This window comes from Phaseolus vulgaris, chromosome 11 (genome assembly GCF_051622355.1).
Source record: "Phaseolus vulgaris cultivar YP4 chromosome 11, ASM5162235v1, whole genome shotgun sequence".
Taxonomy (NCBI): Eukaryota; Viridiplantae; Streptophyta; class Magnoliopsida; order Fabales; family Fabaceae; genus Phaseolus; species Phaseolus vulgaris.
In genome coordinates, this window is record NC_143508.1 from 50,224,418 (window position 1) to 50,236,292 (window position 11,875).

At 26.6% G+C, this 11,875-nt stretch overlaps 1 protein-coding gene and 1 long non-coding RNA gene across 2 annotated transcripts; one reads left to right on the forward strand and one right to left on the reverse strand.

The window, feature by feature from the left end:
* Positions 1-1,758: 1,758 nt before the first annotated feature.
* On the forward strand, positions 1,759-2,656 carry LOC137822590 (uncharacterized). The gene is made up of 2 exons (XR_011082944.2): positions 1,759-2,126; positions 2,249-2,656. It is a non-coding gene; the product is annotated as an uncharacterized LOC137822590 (long non-coding RNA).
* A 2,821-nt stretch (positions 2,657-5,477) lies between these two features.
* Positions 5,478-6,603, reverse strand: LOC137825105 (cytosolic sulfotransferase 15). The gene has a single exon (XM_068630783.2). The coding sequence runs from the start codon at positions 6,573-6,575 to the stop codon at positions 5,592-5,594; it is 984 nt and encodes a 327-aa protein (XP_068486884.2). The 5' UTR covers positions 6,576-6,603; the 3' UTR covers positions 5,478-5,591.
* Between the last annotated feature and the right edge of the window lie 5,272 nt (positions 6,604-11,875).

Below are 11,875 nucleotides of genomic sequence, written 5' to 3' on the forward strand. Positions count from 1 at the left end.
TGGTAGAGGATAGCCTTGGTGTGCAAAAACCTTGATTGCTAATTAGACTCCAATTTAGAAACCATTTAACAATAATAGAAACTAATTTAGAATCCAAAAATTTTGTAGTCTCTAAAATGGTTTCTAATTTAGTCACTATAGTAATTTATTATTTTTTTAAAAAAAATTGGTTTGTACATCATGATTTTCTTGTAGTGATAATTTAACATTTTGTGTTGTATAACTTTTATTTAATATGTTTAATGTAAGTAGTAGTAGTAATAATAATATTAGTGTTGTACTTTATATACCCTTTATTATTTTGCATATTAAAATTTGTGTTTGCACATGAGATTAAACAAGACTTCTTTTCTTCATTTTCAAAACTCAAAATAATATGGCTTACTTTTTTATAATTTATACAATTACTTTTCACTTCATTTTTTACTAGTTTATAAATATTTGTTATGATATAAAATCAAAATAGTAACTTGAAAAGTTTCTCATGATTAGGGCAGAAAACTCCAAGGAAGACCAAGAGTGGTTTAACCATGTTCTTCTAGAGACAACTTTTAGGACTGCATAGAAAGTGTAGTATTTTCTGATGAGTTCATTTCACGAGGCACAATTTTATAAGGTTTTCACTCAGTCTTTTTAAACCAAAGCCATTTGCTTCACCTTGGTTTGAGCAACATTGATCAGTTCTGAAACAGTAGAATCCAAAGCTGCCAACCCACCAACTGTAAATAAAGCACGTTCGACATCACGTGACATGCACCCCACAAAGATAAAATCAACGTTCAACCTAATCTCATGCTGATTTAGCTTTGGGACTTGTAAGCTAAATTAGTCAAAGATTTGTCACATGACACCCCTCACCCTTTCCCATTTTCAAACTTCTTATATAAAGAATGAGGGTTAATATATCTTCACAATCATCCATCATATTATAATTGAAAAAAAATTAATTATTTTGAATTTCATGGTTTAGTTAAAAGTTTGATTTTTAATCATTTCTACAATTTTTAGATTTTTTATTTAGTTTTATTGGTGTCTTAATCTCTTAGTTTGTATCTATTCGATTAAATATAAGTGATTTATTTAAATTGGTTAGACTTTTTTTGACTTTGCGTGGGAGGTTTGTTTTAGTTAACTGTTTGAGATACTAGTGATTTTCAATCTTTAAAGAATTGATTTCTAGTGATTGTTGTAGTAAGAAGTTAATGATAATTTTTAGAAACCAAAATAATTAGTTGCAATAGTAACTAAATTAGAGACCATTTTAGAAACTAAAAAAAATGGTTTCTAAATTAGTTTATATTATTGTTAAATAGTTTCTAAATTAGTATCTAATTAGCAACTGAGGTTTTAACTACCAATTATCTAGTTTCTAAATTTGTTAGCAAAAATTTTGGTTGCTAATTAGATACCTATTTACAAACTATTTAACAATAATATAAACTAATTTAGAAACCAAAAGTTTTTTTAGTTTCTAAAATGGTCTCTAATTTAGTTATTGTTACAATTAATTATTTTGATCTCTAAAAATTGGTTTTTATTTCATGATTTTCGTGTAGTGATAGATTAGATCAATTATTATTTATTTTTTATTACTGATAAAAAATATTTAAAAAAATAATAACAAGAGTCATCTTGAAATTGTATATATTAACTTAAATGTATGGTTATGAAAATAACATTTTCCTTAATCAATATAACAAGAATATTGCATACAAGTAATCAAAACTTTGTTTTATATATATACAGTCATGTCCACATCTTATCATTGCAAGAAGCATATAGGGCAAGTGAAAGACATCCTCCAAGTCAGAGAAGACCATGAATTCCTTATGCAGTGCAATGATTGCTGCTATCTTTGCCATCACATTCATCCTTTCATATGGGGTTATCATGTCCCAAGCTAGGGTTCTCCCTTCTTCATCCTTTCCTTCAAAACTGTCACAAACTTCCCATTCTCTTTCACATTCACATTTTCAAAGATTGGAGCAAAAATCAACTCAGAAGAAGCCTGTGGTAGCCGCTAGCCTTAGAAGAATACCAACTACTAAACCAAATCCAACTGTGCCTGAGGTAGCTGCTAACCTTAGAAGGATACCACCCAGCAGACCAAATCCTACACAGAACAAGTAACATTCCCCTTTTTCCTCACAAGTAGTGTATGTTCATTGTGGTTTTTCAGAGGTATTTCAACCTTCTGTGGTTTCGTAATGCCTAGAAATTTGATATACAAAGGGTGCATGTGTAGCAGGTTAAAGCCTAGGATAAGAGGATAAGCAGAGGAACTGATGGCATGGATTGAAGCTATATATGAAGATTCAAAGCAGTGAGATGAACTCTGATGGTCTAGTTTTTGTTTTTCACTTTCTTTTTAGTGTTTTAATGTTTCCCAGATTCAAATTCTTAGGTTTATCAGAGAGAGAGAGTGGTATAGTTCATATCATGAATTCAGATTTTTCTTTGTTTTTATCTGGTTTAGATTGTAGAGAATATAGCAGCTTATGAATGTAAAGGAGAAAAATAACAGCAATCAAATTATTGGCACCACTAGATTCAAAACTGTTTCATTTCTTTTGGTTTTCAAAGTTTTTAGAAAAGAGATTAGTTTGCATTAGCAGTTGTAAACTTGTAAGTAGCTATAATATTTTGAATTTGATTCTTCTATTTTTCCTTCAAACTTGTTAGATAAATAATATTTTCTATATATGGTTTTGATGATCCTAGTGCAGCTGTTTAGTAGTAATTGTTTATAATTTTCTATTGTCTAGTAGGATCAATCTGCCATATTAAAATTTAAAACCTTAGAAGATAAGCACATGGGACTGACATATGCTACAAATTTCTTTAATTAATTAATGATCATAAATTAAATTTACTTATTTAACTCTTATACTTAATAAATAAATTTTAAATTTACTCATATGCTACATATTTTACTTATTTAAACCCTTTATATATATATTTATACATATAAGTTTTTTTTATGAATTTAGATGGAAGAGATTAAAAAGTATATATATATACAAAAAAAAATATTGAAATTAATATACATGAATAAAATATATTATTTTAACAAGAACTATAGGAAAAAAATCATAATTATAAAGATTAAATAAATAATTAAAGCTTAAATTTGGATATGTCACTCACTTACATGATATATATATATATATATATATATATATATATATAAGCCTTACATTAAAATAAAAAAATATATTTTTAATAAATATTATATATTATCATTTAAGTTATTATATAATGTTAGGTTTATTGAAAATAAGTTTTAGAAATTTATTTTTCTTCAATGAAATTATTTTTTTTATCAATATATATAATAATATTTAGAACATCAAAACGCTTTTATTAATTATTATAATTTATTATATTAAATTTCTCGATCCAATATTTTTAAAATATATTATGATATAATATATCCCCTATTTCTTGCTTGTTAGACTCATTTTCTCTACTTTTTTTTGTAATTTTTATAATTAGTATGTTCTTATTCTTTTCTGTCTATGTTAATTTATGTTTAGAGTTTATGATTTATTTCCTTATGGAAGGGCTTAAAGTAATAAAGGTGTTGAAATTAACTTGACGATATTATTTTAGTACATAGTAATCCTTTAATTAATTTTATACTTAAAAATAGAAATCAACATCATATCAAAAGGTTACTTTAATGTTTTCAAATATATCATTACTTATACAATGTTGGTGTTAGTACGTAATATTTTCATTACTTAGTCAAAGAAGTTCTTCAAACTATTTTTAAAATGTTGTTTAAGATATTTTATATTATAAGTTTTTGAATTTATTAATCATATTATTTTCAAAACAAAATTCTGCAATTGTAGGATTATAATTGTTTATGAATAATATATAATTAAAAGTACAAAAAAATAATAAATTATATTAGATGCCCGAGAGATTAAAGAAATAAAAATAACAAAAACTATAAAATAGAGAAAAACCAAATTTTTGGAATATAAAAGATCAAACACAACAATAAATTTGTTCAAAAGTCTCAAGTTTTGGACCCAATAGTTAAAATGTGTATAAAGTATAATAGAGAATTTGGTTGTTGTAGTGTTTTTTTGAGAGAAAAACATAATAAATAGTTTTCTTTTATAAACAGAAAATATTATAAAAAAAATATCAATAAAAAATTAATTAAATAAAATTAAATAGAGTCTTTTTGAGGAATACTCCAACTCCTAAGAAAATATTATAAATTAAAATTTGCTCAAACCCTTTGGTTTTAACCTCTTTTACATGTTCATAAGCATATGATTAACTAAACAAATATGGGTCAATTCTTAATGAAAAACCTCTTAAAAGAGAACTTTGTCTATGTATAATAGGCTTTCATCTAGTTTATTCTTAGAATTCTTTATTAATAGGTATAGTCTACTTATGTATCGTTTTTGTTAACATGAGTTTTTGTCTAATCCTCCAATTTTTGTATTTTCTTTTTTTTTCTTTTTTTCCTATGATGACAAATGATTGTTGTTACTTGAGGTATCAAGTAAGATAATTATGCCTAACATCAAAGTTTTATATAAAAAAAAAGTCATTGTAAGGCATATGTAAAGTATTATCTACAAACATTAGGACACTTCAAAACAGTTAAAAACAGGAATATTAATCATGTAATAGGGCACATCACCAAACAGGGTGTAACATATTATACTTCCACAACCAACTGCAAGAAAACTAAGCCTTTTTGTTGAGCCAGATGATGATGGGCAATGCTTAGAACACAGACCCCACTAATCCCATATATGCAAGCTATTCTTATTTTCATCAACACAATCATTTAGTACCAAATAAGAATGCAAGTGTACTAGGTTGATCAATAAAAGAGTGTAGATAGCATAGTTTCAGATAATCTGCAGCATCAGAGGAAATATAAGAAACTACTACCAACAGCTTCTGATAATAGCATATTATAAAAAACCAGATTGTAGCAAGCCAAAAAAACCAAACCAGCAAACACAGCATAGATCAGGGGCATGTAAAAAATTATCCACTGTCATTACTAGACTTCAATACCAACACTACGCAAAATAAATTTTGATGCATATAATTGGCCATATCACCAAACAGAGTGTAAAATTAAACTCATACAAACAGCTGCATAATTTACATATTCTTTTGTTGAACCAAATGATGATTGCAAGGCTTAAGGCTCAGATCCCACTAGTCCAATATATGCAAAATGTTTTGTGTGTATTTCTCTGGTTTTGGATGACTATGTTCTACTCCCTATTCTGCACCAAGATTGCAAGATTCTTATTGGTCAGTTCTTATTGCAAGATTTTCTCATTAGAGTTCTCTACCCTGTGTTTTGACATGTAAGAACTGATCTTAATGATGTAAGAACTAAAAAAAGACAAATAAATCATTTACATGTAGATATAAAAGAGAACCACTTTTCCTTAAAACTTGAACTGCATACAACTATTTTAGAAGGAACCAACAAGGGTAGTAACTTGTCTTTACATTACAACTTATGATACCTCTTTATTTTGACAAATGAAAAGTCCCAATAACACTTGTGCCACACAATTCAAAGCCACATAGCACTTTCAAGAATGCATTTTAAATGATAAACCTGACCCACTTAACTTTTCTTCAATGATTTTGGACAATTTTTCCACCATAGAAGGGGAAAAATGATTTACCCAATCCCCTATTTCTGCTTTTCTGAAAAACAGCTTATTCTCAAACCTTTTGATTTCAAAATTTATTGTTCCAGATTTGTTGACTTCCAGATCCTTCATCCCTTCAAAGCTACACAGCTTGGCTATGCTTTCAATCACTCCATCACTTTCTTCCTCTTGAGTGAAAGAACAACCCAAAAAGTCTGCAACTTTTTTCACGTGAAAATCGACATCTTCCTTAAGATCCTCGTACTTCAAGAACAGAACAGTGTTTGGTCTGGCCACACTTTCCTTCCAGTAACCCAACATGTGACTCCACCATGGACCAAACTCAATTACCCCATTGCAGAACATTTCAAAAGCTTCCTCCTTTGTCAATGTAGATAAAGACTCCACCTTAATTTTGTTGAAGAAAGCCCATGCAGAAACAAAAGTGTCAAAAGGGTTCCTACAAATGTAGATTATTCTACAATTGAGCTCTATGATTGACTTGGGTAATGAAGGAAATGGAATGTGAGTGCCAAAAACTCTTGGTTCAGCCATGTTGGATAATTGAAGAATCTGGTCATGGATATTGCCACGAAATGTGTAAAGGGGAGGCACAAGTTGATGGGGATTGGAAGTGAGTAATGGATGATTCTCTGTGGAGGAAAATTTTGTGTGGTTGACAATGGCAAAAGTAAGGGCTTTCAACCATGTAGTGCCAGATTTTGGAAAGCTTGCAACAAGAACATCACTTTGTTTTGCATGAAAGTGCTTTTGAAAAATATTTCTCTCTCTAATGAGAGATGATGGACACCAAAATTGTTCAAAGAGATAGACATGGGAAAATGACCAACCCCTCTCTTTAGGGAGAGAGGATATGAGCTCGTCTTCTTCATTTTCTTGTTGCCCTCCCATTGAAGCCATTGGAGTAGATAGAAGGTGATGATTTCTAATTGATACTACTTGAAATTGTGTGGATTTGAGTCACTTGGTGATAGTTTTTATAGCACCAACTAGTGGTTAAACTTGAAGAAAAAATAATTGAATATATGTGGGGAATGAGCACAGTTACTCTTTAGACTATAGATTTTTTTTATTTTTTATTTTTATGCAGAAAATATAAAAAAGATTTGAAATAGAAAATAAAAAAGCGGTTGATCAAATTCTTCCACCATTAAATTCTTCACGTCCTCTAAAAGATTAATCTTTTCTCGATTCTCCAACAGAGCTAAACCAGATTGAACATGCACCGATCTGATTCAACAGAAACTCACCAGTAAAATATGCGTCTACTAGTTTAATCAATACCCACTTTGTTTAGACCAAAAATGTTTTATTCTTACATGTATTTATATATATGGAAAATATGTATTTATATATATGGAAAATGTTATGTGGTGCATATTTATTAAAGAAAAAAAATGTAATTTTTTTTACCTTGATAAAATATTTATAAAAAATTATATTTTTATTTTTATAATATATAAATATATATAACAAAATAAATAATTAATATTTTGAAATGGTAATCAAATAAGAACAAAATTCTTTCAATGCCACCTTAAGAAAACAGTAAAATAATGAATATAATTTATAAATTAAATTAAATTTAATGTGTGTGTATGTATATCATTGAATTATACAATACATATTAATTTAAAGTTTAATGATTTAACATTAATTTTTTTTCAAAAATATTAATGTCATTTAATGAGATTTAATACATTGAATTAACTTCCTTTGTTTCAGTAGCTCTTTTATAGAAAATACTTAATTCTTCTATATTTTTAATGTAAATTAAAATAAGTTATTTATTTATTATATCCTTTAAGTTTTATTTATTAAAAAAATTTATAATAAATAATAAAAATAAAAATATAATTGAAAAGAAATTATATTATCTTAAAATTCAAAAATTAGTATATAAAAATAAACAAATTCTTCTTAAGAAAGTGATTCTTATATAAGAAAAGAGAAAACCCATTTAGTTTTTTTACAGTTAAATTATTGAATTATTCCTATTTATTTGTTATTTATAAAGTTTAAGATCACATTAATTTTTTTTATCAATTATATATTTATGTGCTTTTCAATATTGAAATATCTTTCATATATATATATATATATATATATTGTGGGGAATAAAGAAGGAATAAAATATTTATTGCTATTTTATAAAAATTAAGAAAAATTATTATTCTCTTTATTGACTGTTTCAACAAATTCACATTTTTAATAAAATTAATCGAAAACAATGAATTTATAAGTAATTTATATTATTATTTAAAATATGTGCCTTTGTAATTATAAAGTAGTTGAGTTAAACTGTGATTTCTTTGAGAATTGACGCATATCAGATTAAGAAAAAAAATATGTTATTAATTTCAAGTGTTTAATAATTTTTTTAAAACATATAAATTAATTAAATATATTTTAGAAAAAAATTAATACATCATTCAACTACAAGAGAGTCTTATAATTAAAAAGTGAACTTTTTTTTAAAAAAAATACTAATAAATAAGTAAAGAAGAAGTATGTTTCAAGATTACTAAAAAAACAACCATAAAAAGAGATGTGAAAAACAAGTAAATAATGAATTGATATATTAGTTGTTATCCAACAATGATCATGTTATTATTATTATTATTGAAAATTTGTCAAATTATTTTAATGACATTGAATGAGATTTGATACATTATTTTAAAATTTAAGAGTTTCACATTAATTGTTAATTATGGTGAACCATCTAATTTCAATAATTGTTATCGAAATATGGTCAATTATTCAATATCATTTAATGAAATTTGATATATCAACTACAAACTATTTATATGATGATTTTAATTCTTATCATAAAATATTTTATTACCAAGTTTATCTTCCTTTTCTAGTATTTATTTTATCTACACACTATAAAAAATATTAAATAATTAAATATTATTTTACATACAAAATAATTATTAATATGTAAAGTAGTTTTTATTATTAATAAAAAATTATAAACTTTATAATTAGTATCTAACTAGCTACTAAAATTTTAGCTACCAACTATTTTATATTCTAAAATTAGTAGCTAAAAAATTGGTATCTAATTATATACAAATTAACAAATTAAATGTCAATTTAGAAACTATTTTTAAATTTTTATTAATTATAAAAGTAAATTTAAATACCAATAATATTTTAGTATCTAAAATAATGTATTGAGAAGAACTTTAAGAATAAGAAATTATAACAACTTAAAACAAATTTGAAAGATTAAAATAAATCTAAAGTAAACCTTATATAATACCAATTTACGGTCTTGGCTCACATCTAAGTTTCTCTCAGTTTGTTTTTCTTTCTCTAATTGGTGTCTGGATCATCTGGTATCACTACAAGAAAACATGAAATAGAAACAAAAAAATAATTAGTTGTTATAATAACTAAATTATATATCATTTTAAAAACTTAAAAAAAATGGTTTCTAAATTAGTTTCTATTATTGTTAAATAATTTCTAAATTAGTATCTAATTAGTTACCAAGGTTTTAACTACCAATTATTTAGTTTCTAAATTTAGTAGCAAAAACTTTGGTTGCTAATTAGATACCAATTTAGAAACCATTTAACAATAATAGATACTAATTTAGAAATCAAAAGTTTTTTAGTCTCTAAAATGGTCTCTAATTTAGTCACTATTGTAATTAATTATTTTTTGTCTCTAAAAATTGGTTTCTATTTCATGATTTTCTTGTAGTGTATGTCTTTACTCGCTTTAGTTTGGAGTTGAAGTTCGTTTTTTTAAGGATTAGTGTTTTTAATAGCTGTTTGAAATGTATTATGTGATTGAATCACCTTGAAGTGATTCATTTGTATATAATTTTTATTGTTTATAAAAAAAATTCATCAACATATATACCATTTAAATAATGTGTAAAATGGCAAGAATGGAATTACAAAACAAAAATCAACTGCATTATACTATTGAACTAAACAATTTCATAAGCAACCATGAAACTGAAAGTTGGAAAACATAGTATAATCAACATTTTGGTGAGTTACTTAATTATTATTATGCATGTGTGTGCTACATGCACATGGGTTTACACGCTAAGCTTCTTCCCACTTTACAACTTAACCATGAAAAAATAGATTTAGCATATGGTTTATAGTTGGCATACGCGTTGTGTGAATTGGAATTTGTGCTATACAAAGTAATACTATGATTACAAATAGTTACGTTAAACCTCTGACATTTGGAATATATGCAAAGTCAAATATTTGTATGAACCTTCTTTCTAATTCACACCTTTGGAACATTATAGTATTATATATTGGTCACTGTTCCATATTATAGATTTCAAGTTCTGAATTACTCTATGTTATTAATGGCGATCACTTATGTAATCTATATAATATATAAGAAACACAAATGGAAACTTTTTACGTAAAATCTGTTGAAAATTTTGAAAAATCAAAAAATCAAAACTTTACAAAAAAAGGTATTTTAGCACCTATAGCTATGTGGCAAAACCAAAACATGTGTTACCATTCTGCTTCTCAAAAACATCATAATCCGTGTTTTGCAAAATCTATGCTATTAATTTCTCAAATTTTTCTCCTCCTCAGAAATTCTATATTAGTGTTCTTCTTCTACACTTTTGTCAAATTTTTATGTAACAAATCTTTTTTGACATGACTTTGTTATTAGTGATTGTGTCACATTTCTTAAATGTTTATTTGTTTCTCACAAATCATGTACTTCTTCTGAAGTTTTTAATGGTTTGTTAAATTCATGCTAAAAATCCTATGTATAATCTTTCTCGATCTTAGTAAAGTCACAATATTATATTAACAGTAAAATCATGTAAAATTTGAATTTTAAATAGTAAATAGGGATTCTTTTCTACTATTAGAGGTTGCTTAAGGTTTCAACTACAATTTCAGTATGATTTTTTTTTATGATTTTACATTTATGATTAAATTTTTTTAGAAAGATTACACTATTCATATCAAGATTTACAATTTCCTTGCTAAAGCTTATTAGACATTAGACACAGTTAGCTAATTAATTATTTCTTTAACAATATATGTTTCGTGATAGATTCTACGATTAATATTTTTGTGATGAACTTTTTTTTTATGATTTTCTTTTATCATAAATGAATGAATTATATAAAGAGAACACTTTAGAGGTGTCCGAACCCTTATACAAAATCCAACTTTAAACAAATAGAGCAAACAAATTACAAATAATATTTATTTGTTTTCATAACAAGCACTCAAACTAAATCATATATGACTCTGCTCATCCTTATTTTGTTCCATAGAAATTTTTGTAGAACCACCTACCCCATTCCTATACAATTAGAAATTAGTTAAGTATGATGCCCTCTAGAATCTATGAATGCTATTATTCTTCCAAAACCTGCAAATACTCCACTTGATAGAGAGCTGAAAACAACTTCTATTTTAGTTGTATTAACATCCTTGTCATATAGTTTGTGAGATTATTGCATTCTCTTTATCATTCAGTCTCAGAATCACCACCATTGCAATCAGGGTTCGACTAAGAAGAATATCGACCACCTGGGGCATTCGTCCCTTCTGCATAACCCTTGATGTTGTAAGTCCATGGCTCATTCAAAGTTATCCACTTCTTCACTCTATCTCCAAGTTCCTTGCAACATAGTTCTGCATAGTCCTTTTGACAATCGCTCATTGATATTCAATTCTTTCTTGGTTTATTATACCACTTCGTTTTCCACTCAAAAGTATTCTTATCCAAGGTATGAAAAATCTATAACCATCCACATTCATATCCTCCATAATCTGAACATCTTCATTTCACTTCATGTTCTCATCCTTTCGATCCTTCACAACCTGCACATATGAATACCTTTCCTAGCCTTTAGCTAAGGTAGTGTCACATTGTTACGACTAAAAGAACACATCATAGATAACATCACACATAACAGATGCATCACTAGCGTTTGTTCATCCCAGAACAACCTTATATAATACTCCCATCCTAGTCTTAATCAATGACTTTAAATCATTTTTTACACTTAAGACAACATACACATTTTCCCCTTATATATGTTCTTAGTTGTCCCTACCCCCACAAAATTAAACCCACCCAACTGCATCCTACTCTATTACTCACCCCTGCACCCATTCTTTTTTAAGAACAATTTTGATGCACAAATTTGGGTTGATAATCAAATCTGAGAGGGAACAGAT